At 35.4% G+C, this 17,422-nt stretch overlaps 1 protein-coding gene across 1 annotated transcript in view; it reads left to right on the forward strand.

Annotated features, from left to right (window-relative positions):
* TRABD2B (TraB domain containing 2B) overlaps nt 1-17,422 on the forward strand; it is a 232,199-nt gene that overhangs the window by 143,645 nt on the left and 71,132 nt on the right. Inside the window, exon 3 of the mRNA XM_039320030.1 lies at nt 15,803-15,949. Within this exon, the coding sequence (XP_039175964.1) occupies nt 15,803-15,949 (147 nt within the window). The remainder of the gene's footprint in view (nt 1-15,802; nt 15,950-17,422) is intronic.

Here is a 17,422-nt window from a genome sequence, read left to right on the forward strand (position 1 = left end):
CATTTATGAGCAAATCATATTGTTAAATTTTGTAGTATGAAAGAACATGTGTCCTGAATATTTACCTGAAGAATGAATATACCATCTTCTTGCTTATTTTTTTTTATTTTTTTTTTATATGCTAACAGCAAGCTCTGAAGTTTTAAGGCAGTCAACAATGGAATAATGCAATGAGTACCGTTGATTTCATTTGTGGCATATTAAGCCAAATAAAGTATTAGTAAAAGGCATGATAAGTTTTCTTTTCTTTTTGCTTTATTTTGTTTTGTTTTCTGTATAAGGCTTTAAGAATAGAAGTATTATATCTCTTTTGATATGAAGAAGACATGTTCTGAAGCTATCTTTTTAGATTGGCATCATTTATACTCAGAGACATTTTTAAAATGTTTAAAATTATGATAGACATTCATCTAGGAAACCCTTTTGTGGCCCTGGGATGCATGCAATTTTTAAAGAGTTTCCATTATTACATGCCTCCCACCCCTTTAGATCTGCCAGACTGACTTACTCAAATTTCTATCACCTTTCTTTCTCATGAAAGATTGAAATAAAAATGGAGCTTTGGCATCTTGATAAGAGTATATCTACTTATTCATCCACAGTATTACATGAATGTTGCAGTAAGAGAGAACTGAACAGATATATTAAATTCCTTAGACTAGCATGGTTAACTTTTGTTCCATGTCTCACCAACTTACTCCAAAATTATTTAAACTGGAAAGAATCTTCATGTTTATATTGTGATATTTCTCAGGATTTGTTTAGCATGAAAGACAATTTACCATCAATAAACTGATGCTATATATCCAGTGGTGGGATTCAAATATGTGAACAACCAGTTCTCTGTGTGGATGCCACTTCTGGAAGCCCATTCTGGACCTGGACAATAAAAAATTAGCTACCGGTTCTGCCGAAGTGGTGCGAACCTGCTGAATCCCACCACTGTATATATCGATAAAATGGAATTGTTCAGTGGGGTGTGTATATATTTTACTTTGTCTGTAGGCTCTACGTTCCAACCTTTTTCTCGCTTTTGGTGATTCATTTTTAGAATACTTTCCTTGTGTTGTTTGTGGCCCACGTCCCAAGCTTTCAAGGCTGTGTTTGGCAATTGTCCCTAAGATGGCATAGAAAATATTTCATGATAGTTACACAAGTCTAACAGCAACAAAACAACAAAACATGTGAGGTTACAATTACTGTAGCAGAATGATGCTTAGGTAAAAGAGGTATAATCTTTGCAGGATAATTGGAATAAACAAAGAAAACAACAAATTTGCAAAAGGCCTATTTTAATTTGTCTATTCCTTGAAATATCTGCAAAGTTTGAGAATAACTCATGAAATATTTTTGCTAATATATATATATATATATATATATATATATATATATATATATATATATATATACTTTTCTCCACCACAGTGTTTGATCCTTTTTGACTTCCTCTTCTTCACTCCCATGTGTTTTACTTTTCCTTGGCAGTAAGCCTGTATGGATTTACTAAGACAGTTCAAAACCTCATAAATGTGTGCTATCTATCCCATATGAGAAAGGCATTTACATAGGAAAATAACTTCTATGAAGTTTTGCATTCATACTCAGCAAGTATAACAGCATCAAGTGGATTTCACGTCTTGTTTTTTGGCTTTATTAGCCCATCTCCTTCCTTCCACAAGGAAATGGATTGTCTTTGTACTTCTCCCATAGGAAGCATCAAGAAATATTTTAGCCTTGATCACTGCAGGTGTATAGGAAATCTTTTTCTTATCTAACTGGAGACAAAGAAAAACATGTGTTCTGTTGAATTTACTATGGAGCAACAATACATAGTGGATTATAACATTCCTCTTGTTTCCTGATGTTTGATCCCATAATATAATAAACCAGTATATATACAGACAATCTTCTATAAAATAAAAGTGGTGATCCTGAAAATAAACAACCAACCAAAGAAGGGATAATTCCAGGGTAATTACTGAGTGTGAATACATTTGTATGGAATCATCTCAGTCAGGTTTTCAGATCATATCTGATCTGGCCACAAGAGATCTATATTTTCAGTTGAAGACAGTACAGAACAACAAACACTATAAATTGTATTTTTTCCTCTTTTCTTTAATTTAATCAGGAATGTATTGAAGAGAAGATTGTTAATTTGTGTTGTGATTATTTGCCACCATTGTAAGTGGTTATCTTTTTCCTTGAAACCTGAAACAGCACAATTGTTAAATAATTTGACAATTATTTAAATCATAATTTATCTATTCTAATGGGCCCTTCTAGTTCTGTTCCATAGCAGTAACCACCGGCTGTTATATTGGAATGCATGTAACAATCTATTTGGTGATAAATGCTAATGAGTGGATAGAGGATAAATTAAGAGCAGCATTATGACACTTAATTTATAGTATTAACTACACATGTTACTGGGTGTCAGTTGCATTTAGATGACATTTCTCCACTGCCCCATTCCCCCCCCCATTACATTTGTGACAAAGGATCACAACTATGCTAGGTTACAACATTTGCTATAAGCAGTTCCCACAACCAGCTTTTGGAGATCTGGAAATCCCGTCAGTCTCTCTGAAGCATTTATTATACAAGGTGACAAAGCACACAACTGAGATGAAAAGGGACCTAATAGTTGGCATAGCTCCCCTTGTTCCCAGGCATCCTGCCAAAGTGGGCTACTTGGTGATGGATATTTCAACAGCAGGCTTAGCTGATTAATTGGCTTGTCTTGTCAGGCTTTTAGGTGAAATCTACCCTGCTTAGATGAGTCAACGGAGTATTGATAAAAATGGATGATAAATCATCTAAAATAAAATGTGTAAAAAGGTATATAGAGCTGCATTTCAGAATTCCTATTCACCGTCATTCTCATTTGAATGCAAAATCCTTTTTTAACTCCTCTTTTGTCCAAGGGATACTTTTACAGGTTACATGAGGCAACTGATGCTCTTACAACCTCAAGAACAGTGGGTTAGTTCTATTCAGACATGTGTCAAAAATTTCATTTGACCTGAAATTATGCCTCATATTCTGATGCAATGGTTGGTAAAGAAAGTGCAATTAAGCCATGTCCATAGACATTTAATTTAATTTTAATTTAACTTTTAGGAAAGCTTTCTTTTCCCCTGTAGATGAACACAAATACACCTACAATGCAATCTGACTTAGTTAAAAGCTGAGGCTTCTGGTCATGTAGTAGTTTCTTACTTATTTCTCAAGTAGGTTCAGTATACTTGCTTGTGAAATCTCTTCACCAATGAAAGAAGTTTTAAATCAATAGCTGCAACATTTATTCTAAGCAAAAATATACAATGAATCTTCTCTGACATTTTCAGGAATAAATGCAAATTGCAGAAAGTCAAACTTTGTAATATATATGCTTTCATTATCCTAGAAACAATCCATCTTTCTTGCAAAGTTACAGTGGGATTTACATAACACATTAAGTAGCCACACAAATTCAGTCTAAAATAAAAATCCATATTCTTCTATATTCTTACCATTATCATTATCATTTCACCTCCCCCCAATCTCCACACACCTATCATTTTTTTATTAAACATATTGATCTATTTTCTTTGTTTTCTTTTTCCTTGTTTTATTCTATTTTACTTTCACTTTGCTTAAACTTCCTTTTTATTTCTTCATTTTTATGGTTGCGAGTTGCCTAGAGTAGCCCATGGCGAGATAGGCAGCAAATAAATTTAATTACTATTATTATTATTATTATTATTATTGTTGTTGTTGTTGTTGTTATTGCTGAAGACAGCAGAATAGATGAGAAAGAACTGGAGAAGATAACAAAATACAAAGACTTACAAATAGAAATAGAAAGACTGTGGCAAAAGCAAGCAAGGGTAGTACCAATAGTAATAAGGGCCTTAGGTGCAATCCCAAAACAATTGGAGCACCACTTGAACACCATTGGCATTGACAAATTCGCCATTAGTCAATTGCAAAAAGCAGCCTTACTAGGAACTCCTTCCATCCTGCGACGATATCTGTAATACTATCAAACATCCATTTCCCAGGTCCTGGGTAAGGACTCAATAGGTAGACAAAATGCCAAATCCAGTCTGAACATCTGGCTGCCTGTGCGATGATGATGATGATGATCATCATCATCATCATCCTAATTGCTTCAGAACACTCATACAGATCTATTCAATTCAATTTATAGTTTGCTAGAATTACAATTAATTTATATTGTTGGTCATACATATAGTTATTCTCTTCTTGAAGGGGATGGCAGCTTCAATAAACCCATCATTTCTTTTCAAACGTTTTGCTACTGACCTACATTTTGATTTTTCTAAGTATATTAAATTGCTTTTGATTGACTCTGTCAAATTTCAGTCTTGATTTCCCAAACACTGTGAACTAATTAAACTTTTAGGAATGCTTTCTTTTCTCTGGTAAATGGACACAAATGCACACACAATGCAATTTGACTTAATTAAAAGCTGAGCTTGTGGTTATGTTAGTAGTTTCTCAAGTAGGTTTGGTATACTAGCTTGTGAAATCTCTTCTCTTATGAAAAAAGCTTAAATCAGTAGCATAAATAACTCCATGTGGAGTTAGTGAATCTGGATTGTTTTAAGCCATTATGTAAACAGAAGTTTACTATGGTCTTTATAAACTGTGCAGCAAAGCCTCCCTTGCCTGAAATTCCTAGTTATCAGTTTCCCTTAAAATGCCCTAGCCAGAATCATCTTTATAAATAGCAGTTGTGTTTATCCAAGCATTTGATTATCTAAATCAAAGTCCCCACTGAGTCTCCTCCAGGCCATTTTGAAAAATAGCAACGTTACCTCAGTTTCTATAGTCTTTTACTCTCCTCCAGCAAAGACTTAGATGATGGTGATTTATTGGCACTGGTAAAATTTATTTATTTGTATCCCACCTATGTTATTTTTACAAATAACTCAAGGTGACAAATATATTCAACACATTTTTTTTTCTTGCTGTTTTCCCCACAATAACTCTGTGAGGTGAGTTGGGCTGAGAGAGAGTGACTGGCCTAAGTTCAGCCAGCTGATTTTCATGGGTAAGGCAGTACTTGAACTCAGGGTCTCGTGCTTTCAAGCCTGGCACCTTAACAATTAGACAAAACTCTTGGTCTCAGAATTTATGTATGCTTGTACACTGAAGAGATATACGCACTGATTTCTCTGTAGATGTAATTTACCAGATTCTAAAGTACATTGTTACTCCAAAAATGTATCAGTGTTATATTGAGCCATTTTAATATGAACAGCAATAGCATTTAGACTTATATACCACTCCACAGTGTTTTACAGGTCTCTGAGTGGTTTACAGAGTCAGCATATTGCCCCCAGCAATCTGGTCTTCATTTTACTGACCTCAGAAGGATGGAAGACTGAATCAACCTTGAATCGGTCAAGATCGAACTCCTGGCAGTGGGCAGAGTTATAGCTTTGCTATATTATTGCATAAAATAAAGGACAAAGATAAGTAGGATAACTTTGGCTGGATCAAGTTCTTTTATGGAAGGAGTTAATTTGCGAAAAAGCACACCATTGCACTATTATGCAAATACTTCTATAGTAATGCACATATATAAGAGATCACTTTTGTGTTAAACAAAATTACAGGTTTTGAGTTTATCTAACAATCTTTTTGGCTTCCTATCCTGACTAAAGGGAAAGATATTGTTTGATTGTTGTATAATGTAACAGCAAAATAAAAATAAGTGCTGCAAATGCAAGTAGAACAAATTCAGAATTGAATATAAAGCATGATTGCAATATCATGCATATTTTCTGTTCAAGTTTATCTGCAGCATATACACTTCAAAGGTCAAGATACTTAAGAGGGTTTGATTAATTGTTTTGCTTTAAAAGATCCAAGAAAAAAATTGGATGTGATCCATTGAACTCTTCAACCGGATACTTATTAAACTACAGAGATTGTTCAGCTGGATATAGTTTTTCCCCATATATCAAGGATGTAATAGTAAACATATTCTGATGTTTTTGTATACTATCCTGATGAAATATAAAATAGCATTATTGGAATATTTGTTCCCCTTCACATGTTTTTCAAGAGAATTTTGTGTGCTCTGTGCGATATAAAAGTTAATCCAAAATTTATTGGATAATTACACACAAGTTTTGATTTTTAAGTGTCAGATTCCAATTTTTACTGTGAGGCTAATAGCATCTTTTGGGATGCTATTATTGTGAGAAATTGGAGAAATTAGGATCAAAGATATACTAAATATAAATCTGTGGCCAACAGATTCATATTCATCAGAATGTCTGCAGTAGAAACGTGTGTAGCTTCAAACAACCTGGTGTATTTTGGGTTGCAAAAATCCAGATAATCTCTAAACAGCAATGAGAGTTGGAGTTTTCATCATTTCAAGGTCATGGAGATACAATAGTTAGTTAAATTCCACAGAGTTAGGTTCAACTTCTGATGATTATATGGAAGTACAATATGCTTTTAAAACCCTGATCTGTCTTTCATACTAATTCCTAGCTCAAGACACTGTAAAAATTAATTGGAGTGACTTCCTAGTAAACGTATCTTATAAGACAATGCTATTGAAACATTGACCTCAGTGCCGTAATTATTACAGTATATCCTATTTGCCTTTAGAGTTAATTGAGACAGGAACTAGTTTAGGCAAACACAGCACAGAATAAACCATTAAAAAAACATGCTTGTCAGAAAGCTATTTAGAATGTTGCCTACAAATTAGTAATTGTTTTGTGGGAAATTTTTTAACCTCAAAATGTCCACCGCCTCCCCCCCCCCAAGCCTCCTAGAAATGTTATACCAAGTTTACTAGTAGAAATAGGAAACACTGATTTTGGAGGGGATAACAAGTTGCTTTTATATTTTTTTCTGCATACCTTTTCCTATTAAGCAAGGAGTGTACAGAAATGAGGAGAGTCTGTGTCTTTTGCATCTCAGAAGCTTCCTCATTGATGCTTCTCATTCGGGTCTTGTTTGGGGGAATCTCACACCTTCAAGGTCTGAGCCTGCAGTAGCAAAGATGTGTCTACAGGTACTCCTTGACTTACAACAGTTCATATAGTGACCTTCAAAGTCACAACAGTGCTGAAAAAAAAGTGGCTTATGACCAGCTTGTTGTGGTATTCCCATGTTCATGTGATCAAAATTCAGACACTTAGCAACTGACTCATATTTATAGCAGTTGCAGTGTCCCGGGATCACATGATCCTCTCTTGCAATCCTCTGACAAGCAATCAATGAGGAAGCCAGATTCACTTAACAACAGTTGGACTAATTTAACAACTACAGTGATTCACTTAATAACTGTGCCAAGAAATGTAAAATGGAGCAAACTCACTTAACAAATGTTTCACTTAGCAATAGAAATTTTTGGTTCAATTGATGTCATAAGTCAAGGACTACCTGTACTTTATAGCAAAGACTGTCTTCACACATTTGCTCAGCAAGATTTCAGATTTCTCTATGCCGCTGTGAAATCTTGTTTGTAATAAATAATTAGTGATAGATACATTAAACGGGATAGTGCATCTATTGATCTAAAAATAATTGTGGGGAACCTGAACAAATTTTAATCTCTTCTTCTCATTCCACAGTTCTAAAGAAATTTAGCTTGTCCTGCCATTTCTCCAAAAGGAAAGTTGCCACTGATGTTTATATAAAATCCTAATATACTTAGTAGGAAATAAATCAAGTAATTGGCTTTACATATTCTCAATCAAAGAAAACTTGTTTACTATCCAAAAAAACATGCATAACACTCTTAACTAAAACCAAATCAGCCTCATTATAGCCTAGACCAGGGGTGTCAAACTGCGTCACGAGGAAACCGCGCCCACTCCATTGCCGGTAATGGGGAGAAAGCTCCGATACGTCATGCAACATCATGTGACGTCGCAGGTTTGACATGTCTGGCCTAGATCAATGAAGTACTCTTTGGGCTATAGCTGCAATTGCAATCCAAATTGCCATCGCTAGTGTGATGTCACATGACCACATCACCTAGCAATGTCAATGCAGGCAATACTGGTTGTTGTCATAATTCTAGAAGTGTGGGCTTGTGAGGCGGGAAGCAGAAAAAGTCTCAAATCAAAAGTGGGGAAGTGCCACAAAGGTGTAGGACAGGCCCTGGATGGTGTAGCAAAGAATATGCATGAGTTGGGGGAGGATGTGTTGCAGTGTAATGCAAGTTCAGGAAGGCCAGGGAAAGAGGGCATGGAGTAAATATGAGCAAAAGGGTGGGGGTGCATGCACATGAAGAAAGGCCAGATATGAGGGAGACTTACCTGAATGACTTGTGACCTTCCTTGCTGGCTTCCCCGTGGATTAAAAGTCAAGGTCAAGATTGCAAATGATGATCATCAGACCACAGGACTCTACAACTAGGTGTAAATGCAAGCTAGTTGCCAAGCACTTTAATTTGGTTCATGTGACTATGGGGTGCTGCAACAGCCAGAACTTTAGGACCAACCATAAGTCCCTTTGTTTAGCACCATCATAACTTTGAATGGTTGCTGAACAAATGGTCATAACCCGAGGACTACCAGTACTTCAAAATTGCCTACAGGTATTTCCTGAGTATTAGGTTATTCATCTTGTGAGAAGGGAAAAGTTATCTTCTGTTAATAAGTATTTTTCTACTCCTTGCACATTTTGCATTCTTTCAAACAAGCCTCTCCATCACCACTGGTGGTGGAACATGAAAACCCAACTGGAACTAACAAGAATGTGCACAAGGTTTAGTATCACTTTTCAGCCTGCTTCAGAGGGCATACCCAGTAACCCAGCCAAAAATTTGTGGCTGCATTTTGTTGGCACTAACATTTAATTCCAAGGCTTATAACCAATAGCACCAAAGGATATACAGCGGTTAAAGTGAGTTCTTTGGTCAAATTCAAACCATTTTATTATTAAACTCGTTAATTAGCAATTTGAAAGGAAAAATCTAGGTCTTAAGGTCTCCCCGGGTCACTGCCAAACCACAGCCTATTAACTACTCCTGCCTTTCAACAGTAATAACAATGAGGTTTTGAGTACATATGGAACCAACTATGTGTAAGGCTTTCATGAGCAATTTTAACAGAGGGCATGATTTTGCAAACAATAATTCTAGAAGATAATTTCATGGTTTTTTACTTCCTTCATTGTCCCTTCAAAGAAACTAAACCCTTTTGTCATTATAGGATGTAGGTTTCAGACAGGCTTTTTCGCTGACACCGGTGGAAGCTTTTAAGGAGCTTCCTCTGGGCCAGTTTTTTGTGGGTTTGTTTTCTTGACACTGACCTTGTGAAGGTGGCTTTCAAAGTGCATCAACCTCCTGTCAGAACATGAAGTGAGTAAGGGATGGAAAAGGAAAACTAACGGTGTTCAGGAAGTTAATGGAATTATAGGATTTAGCGAACATCAAACAGCTTGAACACTTGGTGTCATTTGAAGGATATATAGGAATTTCACTGATTTATATCATATTAGTCTTATGTGCAATGAATGTAAAGGTAATCCTTGACTTATGACCAAAATTCGGACTGGAACTTGCATCATTAAGCAAGTTAAGTGAGGCGCATGCAATCTTATGAACTTTTTGCTGTGGATGTTAAGTGAATCATATGGTTATTAAGTGATCTGACTTCCTCCATTGACTTTTTGTTGGAAACTGGCTACAAGAGCACAAATGACAATCAAATGACCCCTGCAACCGTCATAAATGCATGTCAGTTGCCAAGCACCCAATCATGTGACCATAGAGACGCTGTAATAATAGATGCTATAAAAATAACAGAATAACAAAGTTAGAAGGGACCTTGGAGATCTTCTAGTCCAACCCCCTGCTCAGGTAGGAAACTCTATACCATTTCAGACAAATTGTCGTCCAATCTCTTAAAAAATTCCAGTGTTGGAGGTGATGATCATTTGTGCAAAGACAAATTGTAAAGTCACTTTTTTAGTGCTATTATAACTTCAAAGAATCAGTAAAAATTGGCTGTAAGTCATGGTTTACCTGTGTAACTTTTTCTGAGCATGGCTATCCTTGGCTTTTGATTAGCACACCAGGGACATATTCTCAAAAGGAGTAAATGGAGCAAGAAAAAAAAGTGGAGAGAGAAAAAAAAACCCCAAATTTTCATTTATATAACTTTTAACTGTAAATCCCCAGTCAGCTATTAAATAGTTTTACCCTTCTGTCCGATTAAAACTTGAAGTTGTGCAAAGCATTTGCAGGAGATATTTCACAAAGCATATAAACATTTTGAAACACTTTTTCCACTAGCAATGAATGGTCTGATTCATTTTACTGATGAGTAAAATTGAATCTTCCTGGATCATGCCCCAAGCATTTTTTTTAATGAAGGTATCATGATGCCAAATGATGAAACCAACATTGTGATACTTTTCCATTTGTAGTTTTGCCATTTGCAGTTTCATGGAGATGTAAGTGTGTAACAGGTGGAGTTTCCATAGCAATATCTCAACATTTTTCATCATTTGTCCTCCATTGTCTCCACCCCTTCTGGACATCTGTGGATGAAAGATACATATGCTGGGAAATATTTTAGACTCAGTATTTAGTATTTATTTATTTGGTCAATGACCAGCAAATTTAAAAGAATAACAAAATCTTATTAAAATATTATTAAAAATTATTGATTTATCTTACAATGTAGAAATTGAGAGCCAATTTCTTCCACTGATTAAAGCACCAGGCTAGAAACCAGGAATTGGTGAGTTTTAATCCCATCTTAGGTATGAAAGCCAGCTGTGTAACTTTGGGCCAGTCATTCTCTCTCAGCCCAATCTCCATCTCACAAGGTTGCTGTTGTGGGGAAAACAGAAAAAAAAAGAGAAAAAAGGTAACAGATATGTTCACCACCTTCAATTATTTATGAGATAATAAAGGTAATATAAAAAAATCTTTAAAAATGGCCAACTAGTAGTTGATGATTTAAAGAGTAGAGCAGGGTCTTCAAACTGGGTCCTTTTATGACTTGTGGACTTCAACTCCCAGAATTCCTCAGCCACGCATGAAAGGGCCAAGTTTGAAAACCGCCGGATTAGAGAGATATATAAAGGGGTATTGAGAGACTGACTCAAGAATAGATAATGGAAAAAACAGGAATAAAGGAGCTAAAGAATGTCTGAATGCTTATTCCTCTGCCTACTCCAAATAGGCAACCTGAGACAACTTTGGCTTGCTACAGAACAGGCTCTGTCTTTACCGATATTGAACCATGCATGAATAATTGCCTTTGAGGCATCTTTTCTTGCCAAGTAGATGGCTTTCAGAAGCCAACTGTAGCTGACATCATTTCCCCAGGATACATTTACTACTGAAATCTAAACTGGCTAGATGCCCTAATTTTCTCTAAGAAATTTTGCAAATTTTAGGGAAGTGTGAGATCTCTGAATGAAAATAGGGTAATTTCAAAGGCTTTGGTCAGAACTAATTTAAAACTGATTTGTGTATGCTTTTAAATATGGGAAAGTCTGTGGTCTGGTGAATATGGATTATTTCCTCCTAAAAAGTACAGTCTCTTGGGAAAACATACCTGCATAACCTATCTGAAATATATTTAAAAGAGCTTTGATTACAGCAATATTTTCTGTTTCAAATGGAAATGGGGGAAAAAATAAGAGAGAGACAACGTTACAACAGATGCCAGAAATAATATGAACAATAGAGCTCCTATCCTGTTATTTTCCAAACATTAATAATTATTCAAAAGAATCTAATCATTTAAAAAAACCAATTAATCTTCAACAGCAAAATTAATATATGAAATTCACACAACTAATTTGATTTCACATCATATCAACCAACACTGCATTTTGTGCTCAACCTTAAATGATTCTAGTATTCCTTTCTATTTTGCATATTTTAAAAATATTTTTAAGTAAAATATGTGTTTTCGTTATATAATCCTTTGTGTTTTTGTCACCTTTACTGCCATAATAAAACTTTGGTGTTAGAGAGGCTACTAGGATCATTGAATCCATCCTTCTGCTCAGTGCGGGAATTCTGAAATAGCTAAAGAAAGCTTCCTCTTTTGGCTATTAATGCATGAAAAGCAATGCTAGTGATCTTTTAGAAGAATGCAGATTATCTTGAGTAAATATTGGCTAAGATGTTGGATTATAACTGGGATCATGGAGAACTAAGTAAGTCCTCCCTAAACCGTGAAAGGTCACTAAATCAAAGAGTTATTGTTGTGGTATAACAATAGTGAAGGAAATGTTGTGTACCACTAGAGCAGGCGTGTCAAACTGCTGGCTCGTGGGCCAGTTGCATCATACAGAGGCCGCGCCCACCCAGCTCCAGCAATGCAAAGAAAGTCACCATACGCGGGGAGTTTGACACCCATGCTCTAAAGCAAATAAATTGAAACAAATAAATCATTAGTCGTTGGTTGTAAATAAACAGATTTTTTTCTACAAATTAGACACAAAGAATTGCTGGATTAAACATTGCTTCAGATGGGGTAAACATCTGCTGATTCATACATATGTTAAAGAGGAAAAGAGAGAAAGGATCAGTAACAGAACCAACAGCAGATTTTCTTATATTAAGAAAATCTTGGCTAGTTTTACAAAGTTAAGATGCCTCAAATATTCTCAAAGAGAAATGACTAGCTGTTTAAAAAACTACTTACTCCATTTATGAAACCAATGCAATGACAATTTGATTTGATTTGGAATTGAAGGCTTTGTTGTGTAATAAAGCCATGCTTTCCTTAGAAAAGACAACATTACAACTAGCTTTAGATTTAGCTCTTTAGAGCTTCACATTGTCAAAATCAACAAAAGAACTGACTGAGAATAGCTTAGGAAAGTATAGAAAAAGTGAACATTTTTGTGATAACCAAATATTGTTTATTATGCACAGGAATTGAGTTTTTTCAGTAGTTCAAAAATGTCCTTTTCCCAAATTGTCATATTTTTATATACCTCTTACTAACAATGTCCACTAGCAGAATAAGCAAGGGTCAGGGTGACAAAAGCAGAACAAATCCCATTCTTTTTCTCTGAGCATTGCACACAAATCTTTTGAAAACTGCTGGCCTTATTTTTGTTATTTTTGTTACATGCTTTAGAAATCTAATAACTTATCTAAAAATAGCACAGGTTAAAAATTGAAAAACTACCCATGGAATGTGAAGAATGTCATTCTGTAATAAACATATAATGAATATTCTCCAAAAAATATAAAGTACCAAAAATAATCCAAAATATATTTAAAGGGAGGTCATGAAAATGCTCAGGTTATTTGACATTCCTAAAAATATATTGATGGAAAGTTTTGGGGATCTTTCAGTTACAGTTCCTGTGAAAATTGCCCTTCTCAGAAGTCCAAATCTAAGTCTACGCTGCAGATTTTTTCCATGACCTGTGAAATATGAGATTAGCATCTTTTTAATCTAAACCTGCTGCAAAAAGAATAGGTTTAAAAGATTTACCTTTTGAGGCTTGTGGGCTGCAGAGGAAATAGCTCATCTGAGGATTTCCTGGGGATTCTGTATTCTGGACTTATAAAAACCTCAGGCAAAAATGGTTTATCAGGAGATGTTACAATGTCTAAATGTTAAACTTTTTTCCACGCATGTTATCTATTAATCAGTTGTACAAGATAACATTTTTATCACCCAAGGTAACCTGGATTTTATTCAGACAGCTGTTGGTGCACTGTTGCTGTGGGACAAACATGTGAAAAACAGATTCAGGATATGCTCATAATGTAGTGAAGTTTTCATAATTATCCATCATTATGCATATGATCAATTTTGGCATTTTTGAAATTCAGAAAGCGCCCGAAACTCTACCTACATGAACAATCATATTTTTATTTAATATTGTTTAAAAAAACCTGAGGATGTTATCAGAGATAAATAAATTTAGCCCAGATCTAAATAATAATAATATACTATAAGATATTCTTCAACCTATGACCACAATTGAGCCCAAAATTTCTGTTGCTAAGCGAGACATTTGTTAAGTGAGTTTTGCCCCATTTTATGATTTTTTTCCCCACAGTTGTTAAGTGAATCACTACAGTTATTAAGTTAACAACACAATGGTTAAGTGAATCTGGCTTCCCCATTGGCTTTGCTTGTCAGAAGTTTACAAAAGGTGACTACATGACCCCAGGACACTGCAACTGTCATAAATATGAGTCAGTTGCCAGGACTCTTAATTTTGATCATGTGACCACAGAGATGCTGCAACGGTCATAAGTATGAAAAATGGCCATAATTCACTTTTTCCAGTGCCATTGTAATTTAAAATGAACTCATTAAACAAATTGTTGTAAGTCAAGGACTGCCTGTACATACGTTACTTACCCTCCCCCAAAAAAGAGTTTGTTCATTTTAGTCTTTTAAATTCCTTTAGCAATGTGGCTCAAATTAAAATTTCCAATCTGACTTCCTAGGAATTATCTTGTGTTCCACTTCAAGAAAGGAGATTAGCTTCAGGGAAGAGGACCTCAATTAAAAATGCCACTCCCAAACATGATCCATATGATAGGGCTGCCAGCAACTGAGCTGAAGATAAGATATGGTAGTAAGCTGTCTTAAAATTGCTGCCATTATTTCAACAGCATCAGCTTTCCAATTATATGGTTTAATGAGGAACAAGCATAGATAGAAGCATGCTGATCTTATATTTAATTAGTCTTCAGCCCATGAATATTACAATTTTTAGTAACTAGTAAAGGACATGTGTTTGTACATATAGTTTACTTAGTAAAGAACATGTGTTTGTACATATAGTTTACTAAAGCTGTGTTTCTGTGAGGGATTGTATAATGTGTGCATGTATGCATGTACGCGCAAATGCCAAGTTCATGAAAATTTACCATTTGGCTAAAATTAAATCTAGGGATGAATAAATTGGATTAAATTAATTAAGAGATATAGATGAAATGCTCTTAATAGGTAACATTGTCATAATTTGATCTATTAAGTAAAGCTTTCTAAACTGTGGATTCTAGGAGCACATACTTGTTTCTGTATTACAGAGGCAGCCCTTAGCATATCAAACCATCTTTCACATATGCCAAATTTTTCACCTCATAAAACTAGCTTAGTTGCTTATTATGGGGAGTGAGAGGATGTGCTTGCTGCATGAGAATAAGAATAAAACTCCCTGTGTAAGCACAAGTTAACTTCTTTGTAATGTCATAAAAAGAAGCCACATCCTAAACAGGATTAGAAGAATTTTTCTACCACACATTAGATGTCGTTGACCTACAACTCTATTCCAAAGTATCTGTCATAATTGGCTTTGATAAATACAGCTTCTGAGAGATGTAAGCAGTGGTGGGATTCAAATATGTTCTCTGTGTGGATGCTGCTTCTGGAAGTCCATTCTGGGCCTGGGCAACAAAAAATTAGCTATCAGTTGTGCCGAAGTAGTGTGAACCGGCTGAATCCCACCACTGGATGAAAGGCATCAGTATTTGGAGGTTCATGGGTTTCCCAATCCTAGAAAGTGAGACTGAGCCAAGAGTTGAAAACAGTCAGTTTATTTTGTAGTAAAACAAATATTCTGAGCTGTAAAGAAGAAATCTTAGAGAAGTGTTCCCCAAATTGGTGGACACATAATAAGTATATGGAAGTAAAATTGCCATAAGAAAATGCTGGGTTGCATTTATGAAAGCTATAGACCAACATATTTAGAATGTATCAGATAAGGGAAGGCTGTTCTAAAGAATGTATGAAACCCATGTATGTATTTTATTCTTTACTTTATATTGTCATCTAAATGACTTGTATGTATTTCCAATGTGTTTCAGGTGCTGTTTGCTTTGAATCAAACATTATTACAACATGAAAGTCTTCGAGCTGGCAGCTGGCAGGCTCCTTACACAACTGAAGACCTCATCAAGCATTACAACTGTGGTGACCTAAATGCTGTTATATTCAACCATGATTCTTCTCAGGTGCGATGATTTCACAATTGTCTTACCTTTGGGCAAGACAAAAAGACATAATTGTAGCATCTCACCACTACAACTATTTCATATTTAATTTCACATTTCTTTGGCCATCAGAGTTCTTTTAGATATGTGGAGACGTCAAAACAGGTATCACCCAATGATATTTTCCTATTCTCCTGATTTCTCAAAACAAGTATTTGAATTATCACTGGAGAGATAAGGAACATTTTATGACATCCACAGGCATCAACTCCTAATTTAATTAAACTAAACTAAACTAAACTTAGCTAAATTAAGATACAGTGATTATAAGTCTGTGTAGTAATACAGAATTTGTTTATACATGGAAGCTAAATCCCTGAAACAGGCATAAGGATCAAGAAAAAAATATTTGACTGTGATTCAGAGTACATAGTTTGTTAAAATTATTTCTGGAATTAAAGAAAAGCTACTAAAGATAAAGCATGAGTTTTTTTCATATACATTAATGATAGTCAGAACTCAAAATGGATCTTCTTTAAAACATTTCTTCAGATCTAATTTAATGCTGGTCCTATTCTCAGTTATAGATGATCTTGCTGATTGTGGTGATGTGTCCCGCTTTTCTGTGACATATGAGATGCTGTGTATTAATCAATAACTAATTAAATTCAGCTTAGGCTTTTGGTTTCATTGCATTTAATTATAGTTAGTATAGATATGAATCTTTATCTCCTGTTTGCTGGGTTTCATTCTCTTCCCCTCACCCTCAAATTAGGAGAATAAGAAAGCATAAAGTATTATCTTCTGAGTCTTTGTTACTTTTCCAGGTTTGCCCAAGTCTGAAAATAAAGTTGTTACAAACTCCATGGTCTTTGGGAGGACTTCCCACATGCAATACTCACCTCTGCCGTTTTGGGAGAGACAATTGTAGAACTGGACAATAACTTAGAGATGTGATTACTAGTAAATAATCCTCAAAAGGCTTTGTATTGTCCAAGACATCAATTCTTCTAAAACTGCCCCAGTGACGTCTTCAAAATTTTGGTTGTCCCAAATACACCAGTCTTTCTGGTAAAAATCTGTGTGATTGCTAACATTGACTTGATGGCACATGATCAAAATCAAGCATGTTTTGATTTTGGCCTATTCCATAAAGCAAGCAAACAAATGTTTTCTTGAACAGATTTCACAATGGCAGTTGAAGGCTTATTAAAATAGTGCAAAAAAATGTGCAAAAGGAATAAACAAAGGAAGCAGTGGGACCAGGTGGTTACTTTAAAAACACTTATTTATTATAGCTTAGAAAAAAAATGATGCCCTTATTAGGAGAAGGTCAAAGCATTTCCACCTAGAGCTGTGGTGGCGAACCTATGGCACGAGTGCCACAGGTGGCACGCAGAGCCCTCTCTGTGGGCACGTGCACTGTCGCCCCAGTCCTAGGCCTTCAGCTGGGTTTTATAAAACCTTTTCGCTTTAAGCCTCTGCCGCTGTGTG

This window comes from Crotalus tigris, unplaced genomic scaffold (assembly GCF_016545835.1).
Source record: "Crotalus tigris isolate CLP2741 ecotype Arizona unplaced genomic scaffold, ASM1654583v1 scf7180000023617.9722795, whole genome shotgun sequence".
NCBI classification, from domain to species: Eukaryota; Metazoa; Chordata; class Lepidosauria; order Squamata; family Viperidae; genus Crotalus; species Crotalus tigris.